The sequence below is a fragment of the Oncorhynchus mykiss genome, chromosome 16 (genome assembly GCF_013265735.2).
Source record: "Oncorhynchus mykiss isolate Arlee chromosome 16, USDA_OmykA_1.1, whole genome shotgun sequence".
NCBI lineage: Eukaryota > Metazoa > Chordata > Actinopteri > Salmoniformes > Salmonidae > Oncorhynchus > Oncorhynchus mykiss.
In genome coordinates, this window is record NC_048580.1 from 56,168,899 (window position 1) to 56,183,610 (window position 14,712).

The 14,712-nt window shown below is 40.6% G+C and overlaps 1 protein-coding gene across 1 annotated transcript in view; it reads left to right on the forward strand.

Annotated features, from left to right (window-relative positions):
* The window catches only part of LOC110492366 (acid-sensing ion channel 1), a 97,866-nt gene that overhangs the window by 77,641 nt on the left and 5,513 nt on the right, over positions 1-14,712 (forward strand). The window contains exons 3-10 of the mRNA XM_036947345.1: positions 9,444-9,594; positions 11,494-11,621; positions 11,791-11,941; positions 12,042-12,098; positions 12,222-12,375; positions 12,595-12,686; positions 12,807-12,886; positions 13,132-13,230. Coding sequence (XP_036803240.1) covers positions 9,444-9,594; positions 11,494-11,621; positions 11,791-11,941; positions 12,042-12,098; positions 12,222-12,375; positions 12,595-12,686; positions 12,807-12,886; positions 13,132-13,230 — 912 coding nt within the window. The remainder of the gene's footprint in view (positions 1-9,443; positions 9,595-11,493; positions 11,622-11,790; positions 11,942-12,041; positions 12,099-12,221; positions 12,376-12,594; positions 12,687-12,806; positions 12,887-13,131; positions 13,231-14,712) is intronic.

Here is a 14,712-nt window from a genome sequence, read left to right on the forward strand (position 1 = left end):
TGACACTGAAATAAGGTGACGATTGATATTGACTGCTATTGATGTAAAATATTGCTAGGTCTTTAAGAGTTTATTCGGAAGATAACAGCTCTATAAATATTATTTTGTGGTGCCCCGACTTTCTAGTTAATTACATTTACATGATTAGCTCAATCAGGTAATATTAATTACAGAGAAAGGATTGTATAGAATAGCATGTCATATCACTTAATCCGGCATAGCCAAAGACACGACATGGCCAAACAGTTCTATTTGTGTTCTATTTGTGTTTAATTTCATGACATTTCTCCAAAAATCATACCGTAGGCTTTTTTTATGGTGGTTTTGGAGCAGTGGCATCTTCCTTGCTGAGCAGCCTTTCAGGGTATGTCGATATAGGACTTGTTTTACTGTTGATATACATACTTTTGTACCTGTTTCCTCCAGCATCTTCACAAGGTCCTTTGCTGTTGTTCTGGGATTGATTTGCACTTTTCTCAACAAAGTATGTTCATCTCTAGGAACAGAACGTGTCTCCTTCCTGAGCTGTATGGCGGCTGCGTGGTCCCATGGTGTTTTTGTACCTGTTTTACGTTCATCTGTTTTACGTTCATCTGTACGTTTATTGACATAATTTGAGTCAATTGGAGGTGTATTTATACTTGCGTACTATTGCTTGTACAGATGAACGTGGTACCTTCAGGCATGTGGAAATTGCTCCCAATGATGAACCAGACTTGTGGAGGTCAACAGTTTTTTGAGTTCTTGGTTGATTTCTTTGGATTTTCCCATGATGTCAAGCAAAGAGGCACTGCGTTTGAAAGTAGGCCTTGAAATACATCCACAAGTACACCTCCAATTGACTCAATTGGCTTTAGAAGCTTCTGATAGGCAATGACATAATTTTCTGGAATTTTCCAAGCTGTTTAAAGGCATGTTATGTATGTTAACTTCTGACCCACTGGAATTGTGATACAGTGAATTATAAGTGAAATAATCTGTCTGTGAACAATTGTTGGAAAAATTACTTGTGTCATGCACAAAGTAGATGTCCTAACCGACTTGCTAAAACTATAGTTTGTTAACAAGAAATTTGTGGAGTGGTTGAAAAACAAGTTTTAATGACTTAATGACTTTAATGACTAAACTTCCGACTTCAACTGTATCTGCTTTGCTTCACAGTTGATGATATCGTATACGATTTTATCCACTAATAAAGAGTATAAGACAGAAATGGAATGCTATGTATCTTTATCAGTTCAAATCTATTTTGTATCTTGCTATCTAAAGTTAATACCATTATTCACTGTAAATACAACAGATTGGTGGAAAATTGTAGTTTATAAACTAAGGCAGACAGACAGGGAATAGCTCAGTCCCCTTACTGTTTTCCACCTTACTCAAGCCTCATTTGGGCTCACTCTGGGGGGAATCATGTCTTTAATTCTGCCTTGGAGATTTTAGAGAAAATTGTATGTGTCTGACAGAGAGTTTTCCTGCAATCCAAACACATTCGTTATCTAGTGTTGAAATCCACATGCCCGACATTCACCAGGGGAGGACTAATACAATTGGCTGAAAAATAGCCCGTTTTAACAGGGTTTTAGTATGCTCTTGTTTAAATATGGAGATATTTTCTACTCCATCTAAGAATAAACCAGCAGGGTGCGGGGGTAACAGGGATTATTTTACTATTTTTTTCTCACCTGCTTTTTCCCAGTGTTGAAAGATGTATTTTTACTTAGCATGTCATGGCACTTTGGCCAGTTTTCCTCCAACCATAGAAGACAAGGTAGGCTTCAAGTTGCCAGTTATAGTCTCTCCCAGAGACATACCGTACAGAAGATTCTACCCAACAGTGTTATTCACCATTTTATTGGACTTGTGTTGTTGAGACCCCCATGCAGTTTTACGTTTCTCTTTATGCTGAGTTGTTTTATTGCCTGAGTACTAGAGGGTGAATACACTATAGTTGATTTATCAACGAATAGCCAATCTAACTGCTCTATTGTTCATTGTTTTTTAAACAATTCTTGCAATTACTCTTCGAATATGTATCACAAACATAATACATCTACCAATATACATGTAACTGCTAAAATAATAGAAACACTCAAGTAAATGAGGGAAATAAAGTATATTGAAAGCAGGTGTGGTTCCTGAGTTAATTAAGCAATTAACATCCCATCATGCTTAGGGTCATGTATACAAATGCTGTGCAGGCCATTCTTTTGGTTACCATGCCTATGTGCCCATCCACAGGGCACGAGTGGTCACTCAAAGGTTTGATGAGCATGTAAACCATATACAATGGCCATCTCAGGCACCAGAACCCAATTGAACATTTATGGGAGATTCTGGCATGGTGCCTGAGACAGCGTTTTCCACCACCATCAACAAAACACCACAATATAGAATTTCTCATGGAAGAATGGTGTCACATCCCTCCAATAGACTTCCAGACAGTTGTAGAATCTATGCCAAGGTGCATTGAAGTTGTTCTGGTCGAGGTGGCCCAACGCCCTATTAACACACTTTATGTTGGTGTTTCTTTTATTTTGGATGTTACCTGTATGTCGATGCAAAAAGTATCCTGACCCCAGCTAACATCATGCATATACAGTGCCTTGCGAAAGTATTCGGCCCCCTTGAACTTTGCGACCTTTTGCCACATTTCAGGCTTCAAACATAAAGATATAAAACTGTATTTTTTTGTGAAGAATCAACAACAAGTGGGACACAATCATGAAGTGGAACGACATTTATTGGATATTTCAAACTTTTTTAACAAATCAAAAACTGAAAAATTGGGCGTGCAAAATTATTCAGCCCCTTTACTTTCAGTGCAGCAAACTCTCTCCAGAAGTTCAGTGAGGATCTCTGAATGATCCAATGTTGACCTAAATGACTAATGATGATAAATACAATCCACCTGTGTGTAATCAAGTCTCCGTATAAATGCACCTGCACTGTGATAGTCTCAGAGGTCCGTTAAAAGCGCAGAGAGCATCATGAAGAACAAGGAACACACCAGGCAGGTCCGAGATACTGTTGTGAAGAAGTTTAAAGCCGGATTTGGATACAAAAAGATTTCCCAAGCTTTAAACATCCCAAGGAGCACTGTGCAAGCGATAATATTGAAATGGAAGGAGTATCAGACCAATGCAAATCTACCAAGACCTGGCCGTCCCTCTAAACTTTCAGCTCATACAAGGAGAAGACTGATCAGAGATGCAGCCAAGAGGCCCATGATCACTCTGGTTGAACTGCAGAGATCTACAGCTGAGGTGGGAGACTCTGTCCATAGGACAACAATCAGTCGTATATTGCACAAATCTGGCCTTTATAGAAGAGTGGCAAGAAGAAAGCCATTTCTTAAAGATATCCATAAAAAATGTTGTTTAAAGTTTGCCACAAGCCACCTGGGAGACACACCAAACATGTGGAAGAAGGTGCTCTGGTCAGATGAAACCAAAATTGAACTTTTTGGCAACAATGCAAAACGTTATGTTTGGCGTAAAAGCAACACAGCTCATCACCCTGAACACACCATCCCCACTGTCAAACATGATAGTGGCAGCATCATGGTTTGGGCCTGCTTTTCTTCAGCAGGGACAGGGAAGATGGTTAAAATTGATGGGAAGATGGATGGAGCCAAATACAGGACCATTCTGGAAGAAACCTGATGGAGTCTGCAAAAGACCTGAGACTGGGACGGAGATTTGTCTTCCAACAAGACAATGATCCAAAACATAAAGCAAAATCTACAATGGAATGGTTCAAAAATAAACATATCCAGGTGTTAGAATGGCCAAGTCAAAGTCCAGACCTGAATCCAATCGAGAATCTGTGGAAAGAACTGAAAACTGCTGTTCACAAATGCTCTCCATCCAACCTCACTGAGCTCAAGCTGTTTTGCAAGTAGGAATGGGAAAAATGTTCAGTCTCTCGATGTGCAAAACTGATAGAGACATACCCCAAGCGACTTACAGCTGTAATCGCAGCAAAAGGTGTCGCTACAAAGTATTAACTTAAGGGGGCTGAATAATTTTGCACGCCCAATTTTTCAGTTTTTGATATGTTAAAAAAGTTTGAAATATCCAATAAATGTCGTTCCACTTCATGATTGTGTCCCACTTGTTGTTGATTCTTCACAAAAAAAAACAGTTTTATATCTTTATGTTTGAAGCCTGAAATGTGGCAAAAGGTCGCAAAGTTCAAGGGGGCCGAATACTTTCGCAAGGCACTGTATTTTGGTCATATCCTAATACGTATAGTAGTTTGATACATTTAAAAAAGAATGGCTGAACCTTTGACACAAATTCACTCTCTGCAATATCTGCAATGCCCTCTGAGGTTAACTCAACCAAAAGTGGTGTCTTTTTCCCTCCTAGTAACAGGCTTTATACGTCTTAAGTGGAAGAATACTCCCCCTCCTTCATATAATATGCTTCCTTAACTCTCTCTCTCTCACCTCTCCCCACCCCCTTCTCCCTGTCTCTCTCTCTCTCTCTGCCTCTATGTCTCTCGTCCCATGCTATGATGCTATCGCCTCTGAAGGTGATAGATACTGAGAGTCGTGGCAGTGTCTGGGAGTGGGATGAGAGTGGTGGAGAGGAGTAGAGCGTCTCTGTCTGCCTTTCAAATATTAATCAAACTTAGCAGGAGGAGGGAGAAGATGGAAAGGAGTCCACTGGGAATATCACATCACAGCTCAGAGGAGACGGTGAGGAGAGGGGAGGGATGGAGGGAGGAAATAAAGGAGCAATTAAAGGAAAGAAACACTCATTGTGTGGGAGATTAATTAGAATTTTCAAAACCCATCCACACACTGGTTGAATCAATGTTGTTTCCTCATCACTTCAATGAAATAGACATCTGCCTAGTGGGCAGGCTTGCGAATGAAAGAATGTGGGTTTGTGATGGAAAGCTGAAAAGAGGATCCATCACAAGGATATAATGCAAACAATGGCGCTGCCTACCACAAAGCTAATGATTGTAGCAATGAGTCAAGTTATTCTGACAGCCTAAATTAATTTGAGGATTTAACTGAATTGCAGAACATCAAGGCATGTAGTGCGGGATCTCCCCTGCAAATCATCTAAAGTGGAAAAATACAAGTCAACAGCTCCTGCTCTATTTATTCTCTTTCTCCTTTGTTGTCAATTATGTCTGAGGTCCTGCTGTCCCTTTATCCATGAACTGGTCATTAGACAACTCTTGCAGGCCTGTCTGGCTCAAGGTACTATCTGATGGGAAAGCCATTGGAAGTGGCTGGTATGGGATGATCCAGATATATTACTCTAGCTGTGACCTGTGACAGCAGACGTGTGTTAAACTAAACATATTATTTTACTATGATTTCTGTACAGGGTTTTGTACAATTATAGACAGTTGAATGTACTGTATGGTGTTTCATGATGTTGACATGAAAAACACAGTAGGTTGTTGACATCTTTATACACCACTTTAAAAAGCAGGCTGTACTGTAAAAAGGTATTCATTTGGAGGAAAACATTTTAGCTCTACGCCATGTCCTCATTTTATTTTGTAGAATCAAGATGATGTGTGACTTGCTGGTGACAGTTTATGGATCTCTCTTTTTACTGCTGGAACACAAATTAAGGGGAACACTTACTGTGTGGCAGGCTTTTATATTGCCATCTTCCCTGTGGAGGCCTGTGGTTCACTTCAGTTCACTTGTTCCCGACAGTTGTTGTTTTTGTGACAACATTTGACAAGTAACTATTGAGCCTCTATGCTTTTCAGCCATCGTTAACACACTCAGCTTGACACACACACACTTGAGACACACACAACCCACACACACACACACATACACACACTCATTAAATCCCCTAGCCTTGGTATTTGATGTCCTGCATGGGAAGACCTTCAGTATTACCCAAAGCTTGTCATTAGTTTGGTGAGTCAGCAGCTGTTGTCCAAACACACACAGTCGATAACAGGACAGTGTACTACTGCCTGTATTCTGACATTTGCATCAACAAGAGCCTTTGAGCTGCAATCTCTTTCCCTCACAGAAGTCAGTCAGCACTCAACAGTCGAGAGCCTCCCTGTTTTACTGTTCTTGGTTTGCCCTTCAGTTTGGGCAGGAAAGACAGATGGAACCCAGAACAGGAGAGACAGGCCTCAGGTTGGCAAGACTGATCTGAACTACGGCATTAATGCATTTGAATTGGCATACTCCTTTAATGAGCACAATTAACAATGCATAAATCTGTTAACTCTCCTGCCTGTTGCCTGTGTTTTTAAGTTTTCATTATATCTTAACTAAAGTTCAACAAAGTCCGTTTGCCTATAAAGTTGGCTGTCTTGGGAGTTGTTCCAGATTTTCCAGATTACTTAGAACGCCTGCTGTATCAACAAGCAAATGACAACATTAGCACTCTCTGGAAAAAAGATTATGCTTGCCGACCGCCGACCGGTCACTGCTGCCTGACACATGGCTGCTACTACCATTTAAATCGCAATCTCTTTGCCGGCTCTTCGGCTGTTTAATAGAGCAGCATAATAGCTGAGCAAGTGTTTGCACTTTACAGAGACTGTTCTAAGTCTGAAACGTTCCCTCATAAAACAATAGAGTGCTAATGGATTCATTTCCCCCTGCAGAGGCATCCTTTATCAGCTGGGGTGTATCAGGTCTCCTCCCACAGCCAGGAGAGTGTGTGGATTAGTGATTTAGGACTTGTTCTACAGTCTGCATCGCCTGTAACGAAGGAAATGCACATTGATGTATATCATTAACTACAGGAGAGTGCTAAGTGCTTTTCTATGGTGGGAAAGGCACTTTGAATGATAGACACTGATTGACTACAGGGCACTCCAAAGATTATAGACTGCAAACTCGTTAAGATCTTTAGGGCGGGTAAAGAGGATTGATTTCTCTGTAAAGTAGTCATTTTAATGAATTGCCAACAAAGGCAGCAGAATGTAAAAGGAAAGATGAACCCAACAACGCTAGAGGAAAACTATTGGCCTAAAACATTTACATATTCACAAAGGAACTGGAACTTTCCTTCACTTTTCTTCTTTTGGTGTTCAACTGTCAGTGTAGCCTGTCATCTTATAGAGTCAACCGTGTATTATGAGTCACTGTCAGATCATGTAGGCCAACTGTAATGTGGCTTAGATAGCAACGTGCACAAAGACACAAACTGCACGCCACACACAAATTCCATCATTCCTTCGGGAACATGCATTACATTGTAATACATAAAAATCAAATTCCAAACTTCAGAAAAGACCTGTTCATTCATTAATGTATTCATAAGGAACAGGCACTAGCTGACATCACACACTCATTCATTGATTCATTTATTCATAAAAAGCATCTGGCACTCTGACCTTACACAGTCATTCATTCATGTGTTCAGAAAGAACATGCACTCATTGAGGTTAGATGTAAAGGCTAACATAGAACTAACATATGGTTAAGTAACTTCCCCATATGCCATTAGACTCTGCAGAGTAGACAAGTCTATAACGATGCCAGTCAAAGTTCAGCGGAATGGATGAAGAGAGGGAGGGAGGTAGCATGAAGGAGGAAGGAGTGGGGTAGTGTTGGTGATGTATAAAGAGAGTGTAAAGGAAGTAGGGAAATGTGTGAGTAAGAGATGGGTGGATGGGTTGAAGCAGAGTAGAAGCATGTTACAGAAGGCATAGAAAATATGGAAGTAGAGTGTGAGGTAGGACAGTCTTTTTACTCTAACATTGGTTGAGATTAGAAACCTCATTTCTTGTCTACTAGGCAATGATGACAAAAACATCCTCCAGAATACTCACATACTCCATTCAGTGTGTCTGAAAACATCAGTAATGAATTTACCCCACAGTGATTTCCAGTCACTCTACAAGCCTATAGCTGTGTAGCAGTCCCTCCCTCACAGAGAAAGCTGAACATTGATCCTATAATTGTCAGCCAGTATGTGTGTGTGTGTGTGTGTGTGTGTGTGTGTGTGTGTGTGTGTGTGTGTGTGTGTGTGTGTGTGTGTGTGTGTGTGTGTGTGTGTGTGTGTGTGTGTGTGTGTGCGTGCGTGCGTGCGTGCGTGCGTGTGTGCTTGGTTTTACTATCATGTGGACCAGAATTCCTCACAAGGATAGTAAAACAAGGAAAGATCTGACAAGTGGGGAGGATTAGAGTTACAATTAGGTTTAGGGTAAGGAGTTCGGTTTAGGTTCACGATTAGGGGTTAGGGAAAATAGAATTTTGAATGGGAATCAATTGTTTGGTCCCCACAAGGATAGTAGAACAAACGTGTGTGTGTGTGATGATAGATGGCGAGGCTGAGCTGTCTAACAGCACTGTCCAAACTCAGTCAACAATCATTGTGTTTGTCAGCCCTCTCTCTATTCACAGATGTGTCATGTTGCTGCATACGCTGAGCAATGGCCCGCTCCCAGCTTCGGCACAGCACAAGTTACTTTATAGTTAATACAGACAGTGTCATAAATACAAATGACTTATGACTTACAGTAGACATGAGCATAGTTCCATGCTGTTGTTTATACACTGAACAAAAATGTAAACGCAACATGTAAAGTGTTAGTCCCGTGTTTCATGAGCTGAAATAGAAAATCACAGAAATGTCCCATTATGCACCAAATGTATTTCTCTCAAAATGTGTTTACATCCCTGTTAGTGAGCATTTCTCCTTTGCCAAGATAATTCATCCACCTGACAGGTGTGGTATATGAAGAAGCTGATTAAACAGCATGATCATTACACAGGTGAACCTTGTGCTGGGGACAATAAAAAGGCCACTTTAAAATGTGCAGTTTTGTCACACAACACAATGTCACAGATGTCTCAAATTTTGAGGGAGCGTGGAATTGGCATGCTGACTGCAGGAATGTTCGCCAGTACTGTTGCCAGAGAATTTGGTGTTCATTTCTCAGCCCTAAGCTGCCTCCAAGGTTGTTTTAGAGAATTTGGCAGTGCGTCCAACCGGCCTCAAAACCACAGACCACATGTAACCATGCTAGCCCAGGACCTCCACATCCGGCTTCTTCACCTGCGGGATCGACTGAGGGGTGGGTGGGGGAGGGGGGTGCTGAGGAGTATTTCTGTCTGTAATAAAGCCGTTTTTCGGGGAAAACTAATTTTGATTGGCTGGGCCTGGCTCCCCAGTTGGTGGGTCTATGTCTTCCCAGGCCCACCCATGGATGCACCCCTGCCCAGTTATGTGAAATCCATAGATCAGATGATTAGGTAACCCCAAACCCAGGGGAATACCCTCATCACTCCTGGTACTGTGGTGTCTAATGTAGACTAACACTGACCCCCAGTGGCAAGTTACAGTAAGGAACAAAACTGGATTTATAGAAACTATTGAGCAGAGCCATGCATCTGGATGAATATGGCTCTGCTATTGTGAGGGACGGTTCCAGGACATCTCGTCTTACTATCTCATCCCTTTCATATTTCTCATCTTTCTCCTCAGGTGTTCACTCGCTATGGGAAGTGTTACACGTTCAACGCAGGAGGCGAGGGCCGCACCCCTCTCATAACTACCAAGGGAGGGATGGGGAACGGTCTGGAGCTCATGCTGGACATTCAGCAAGATGAGTACCTCCCTGTGTGGGGAGAGACAGGTGAGGACAAAAGTGTGTGTGTGTGTGTGTAAGTGTGGGTGCTTGTGTGTGTGTGTTTAAGTTTAGTTCATTACACAGCGATCATGATCTGCTGCTGAAAAACGTATGTGTTATGGCTTTACATCCTCTGCAATATCGTGGATTGAGAGCTACCTATCAAACACAACACAGAGGGTTTTCTTTAATCGAAGCCTCTCTAACGTAAACCAGGTAGAGTGTGGTATACCTCAAAGCAGCTGCCTTGGCCATTTCTATTTTTACTAATGACCTACCACTAGCATTAAGTAAAGCCTGTGTGTCTATGTACACTGATGACTCAACATTATACACGTCAGCTACCACAGCAAGTGAGATCACTGCAAACCTTAACAAAGATATGCATTCAGTTTTAGAATGGGTGGCTAGCAATAAGCTAGTCCAAAATATTTAAAAACCTAAAAACATTGTATTTGAGACAAATCAATCACTAAACCCTGAACCTAATCTAAATCTTGTAATGAATAATGTGGAAAATTAGCAAATTGTGGAGACTAAACTGCTTGGTGTAACCCTGGATTGTACACTGACATGGTCAAAACATATTGATCCAACGGTTGCTAAGATGGGGAAAGGTCTGTCCATGATAAAGCGCTGCTCTGCTTTCTTGACATCACAGTCAAGCAAACAAGTCCTACAGGCCCTAGTTTTAATCACACCTAGATTACTGCCAAGTTATATGGTCAAGTGCTGCAAAGAAGGACTTAGGAAAATTACAGTTGACACTGAAAGACTGGCCCTTAAATGTACACGGAGGGCTAATCTCAAGAACATGCGCATCAATCTCTCCTGGCTCAAAGTAGAGAGATTGACTTCATCACTACTTGTCTTTGTGAGAGGTATTGACGTGTTGAAAGCCCTGAAATGTCTGTTCAAACACCTAACTCACAGCTCAGAAACCCATACATATCCCACAAGACATGCCGCCAGGGGTCTCTTCACAGTCCCTAAGGCCTGTGACGCACAGTACTACATAGAGCAAAGACTACATGGAACTCTTTTCCACATCAGGTAACCCAAGCTAGCAGTAAAATCAGATTTAAAACACAGATAAAACAACACCTCACGACTGTGAAGAGACACACACTCACGCATGCACATTCACACACGCACACTCACACAAACACACACACACACTCTGGCACTCATACTACTCATTGTAATATTGTAGTATTGTAAAAAAAAAAAAACATACATTTGTAATGATTTAGACCAGGGTTCCCCAACTGGATTTTAATTTGACACGGAGTGGTTTTATTTGGCCCCCCAAGTTATCTGAGCAAAAGAAAAAAAACGTTTTTTTATTGTGTGGAAATTTCAGTGTTGGACATAAAAGACAGGAAATCAGCTCCAAGGGATTTTAATTTAAGAAATCTGTTCCCAATTATTCCCACGCATAATAGTGAGACACGTGATCATATACAAATATAAGCAAGGTTTGAAATGATTATGTTTTAGTCAAGCATTATATCTGTTTGGGCTTCTTGTGATCAATTTGCAGTCTACAAATTATTTGCAATTATGTTCCGGGCCCCCGACCATCCGCTCCAGAATCAATTGGCCCACAGTTTAATCTAGTTGATGATAGATGTTGATGATAGATGTACATCCCTGATGTAGACTATTGTTTTGTTGTGATGTGTTGTTTTGTTCCTATTTGGACCCCAGGAAGAGTAGTGGCTGCCTTCGCAACATCTAATATGGATCCTAATAAAATACTAAAATACTAAATACAGCTCACATGTGTGTTGCTCTATCCAACAGACCACTCTATCTGTCTGCTGGAGCCAGTGGGTTCATTAGTTAAATAAGCCATATGCATGGATGATGCAGTGATCCCTGCCACTGTTCCCCTCTCCACAGATGAGACCTCATTTGAAGCTGGGATCAAAGTTCAGATCCACAATCAGGAGGAGCCACCCTTCATCGACCAGCTGGGCTTCGGAGTGGCACCTGGGTTCCAGACCTTTGTCTCCTGCCAGGAACAACGGGTCGGGACATTATATTTATTTGCACAACTTTATTTAAACAAAATAGTAATACATGTACAAATGCTACTGTAAGCACAACCTGTGTAACTGTTGTAGTACACCTATTCAATTGTAGTTGTACTGTAGCTCATACTGTATGTGTAACAGTTGTCATATGTGTCTATTCCAGCTGATATATTTGCCCCCACCCTGGGGGGACTGTAAGGTGACATGGATGGACTCAGAATTCTTTGAAACGTACAGCATCACCGCCTGCCGTATCGACTGTGAGACGCGCTACCTGGTGGAGAACTGTAACTGCCGCATGGTGCACATGCCTGGTAAGTGAACTCTACCACCCAGCCCAGCCTTACCTAGTCTGGACTATTTAAGTTTTCAAGTTCAACATAGTTTCATTGATTAACAACTCTTTATATACAGGAGATGCCCCATACTGCACCCCTGAGCTGTACAAAGAGTGTGCTGATCCAGCTCTTGGTAAGCAATAGATCCAGACTGCTGTTTCTTAGACCATAGCAACTATATTTTCATTTCTACATCACTTACATGGACTAAAAAGAGAAGAAGTGTTAATGCTGCAGTATTACTCTTTGACCCCAGACTTCCTGGTGGAGAAAGACAATGATTTTTGTGTGTGTGAGACGCCGTGCAACATGACCAGATACAGCAAGGAGCTGTCCTTCGTCAAGATCCCCAGCAAGGCCTCTGCCAAGTATCTGGCCAAGAAATACAACAAGTCAGAGCAGTACATAGCGTGAGTCTAATGTTTCAAACACCAGATAAAAACTTTACAGCGAGTATGGAGTACATAGTAAGAAATGTAATGGCAAAGACATTTGATTGGGGCTTTGGCCCTTGTTAGTTCCATTTCCAATACACATATTTAGTGCAACTAAGTAAAGATGTTCTCTATCAGAAGATTACGTAAACTGTTTGCTGTTTAGATGTTGAATATGGTATTTTTCTGTAACAGTGATAATATCCTGGTTCTGGACATCTTCTTTGAGGCTCTAAACTATGAGACGATCGAACAGAAGAAAGCCTATGAAGTAGCAGGACTTTTGGGTATTTCACAGATTTTTTAAAAACTATTAATTTTCTTTTTAAGAATACTTTGTTGGAAATGTGTATCTTTTGGGAAAGTTTATTATCTTTGATAATCTTGTCCTTGTCCGTTCTTCCCAGGTGATATTGGTGGTCAGATGGGTCTTTTCATTGGAGCCAGTCTCCTAACTATTCTGGAGCTGTTTGACTACATCTATGAGGTCATCTTTTCATTCTCTCTAGTATTCTTCAGTGACAGAAAACAACCACACTTTTCCATTATGCTTTCTGTCTCACTCATTATTGTATTCTCTTGGAAAAGCAGAATTAAACATTTATGCGTTTTACAAATAACTTGTCGAAGAGGCAGACACACTCCGAAATGTCCATCTTTTCTCTTACCAGCCTTTGTCTCAAATCGACAGCTTCACTGACCTTTGTCGTGTGCATCTGTGTTTCATCACAGGTGATAAAGTACAAGCTCTGTCGATGCTCAGAGAAGAAACACAAGCACAGCAACAACGACCAGGGAGCTGTTCTGAGCCTGGACGATGTGAAATGTCACGTCAGTAACTTTCACTAAGCATTTGCAGCTCTCAGAAAGAGGCAGCCATATTGCTTCATGCCTAAACATCTCAATGAAGGATTTCATGTGCATGAAGCCAGGTTTTTTGTGTAAAATAAAATGTGTTCTAAATGAACGTGCAGATGTAGGATCTTAATTTGAGCCCGTTTGCTACAGCAGAAAAATAATCCTGCAGCACAGGAAATGTGAATTATTATGGCGATTATAATTAATGGACCTTTTTGTAGAGGAAAGTCAAGTCTGATTTCAAAGTGTAAATTGAAAACCTCAAATCTACTACAAGTTTTAAATAGCCTGCATTATTAAGATCCTACATCTGTACCTGGTGAGTTTCATGGATGTGTGTGTGGGGGGATATGTCTAGTTTTGCCTCACACACACCAGAATAAAAGACAATCAATTCAATGATCGTTCACATGCATCCCTTTGATTTGGTTGGCTAATGTAAATGGCTTTGCAGCAGAAGAATGGAATACCACATTGAAGATCAAATAGCAAAAACAATATCCAAAACATCTGTTGATATTTTTTCTGAGCAACAACGATAGTTACAATGAATAACAATTGAGGTTGTGATGTTGTGTATCAGCTTGAGAAACATGTCTTCACCCCATCAATTTCCATCAAGTTCTCTCTCATCTATATCTTTGGAAATATCTGAATCTTAAAAGTAGCAAGTGTTTACCCACTGGGCACAAACTTGTTAGAACCAATGTTGTTTCAACGTAATTTGTCATGGTAACCAAATTTCAACATAGACAAACCTTGTTTAAAATATGTTGAGTTTGTACCTTTAAAAAAATATCAGATCTTCAGCGTTATTTCCACTATCAGAAAAGAAAACTACAGGCTGGGCAGCACCTCCTACCAGGAGAATTTATCCATCTACAGCTACCTTTTGGTATCCCATCCAGGTTTTTAAGCCCAGCCCTGCTTAGCTATGATATAATGTCACTCAATATTACCAATGTGCTATTGTTAGAATGATCGTTGAGAGATCCCCACTTAAAAATGAAGTAGATTCACTGTTCATATCAAAGTCATTCCAAAGGGTAGGTTTAACAGAGCAAATGAAATGTGACCATAATTCATCACTCATAGTTCATCAATGATGCTATTTAGGCCTTTAAAACATTTCAGTTATCAACATCTATTGTTTCAATTCAACCCAAAATGCAACTAAAATAAGATAATACAATAGGCCTAGAGTTTCAAGCTCTGGTTGATCTCAAATTGAAGGATATTTAGTGATGTGAATTGTGTTTGGTTGACAATGCAATCAAATATCAACATTTGAAGATGTTCTCTATCTTCTGCTTAGATAGTTCCATCTGTGCCACTGACTCAGTCTGTCTTTAATTCTATTTTGTCTACAAATAACTGATTGATGTGTTGGATTCAAATCTCAATCTCAACCTAAAATCTAAGTTAAAGAATAGGACTAAATCAAATCTAACTTTC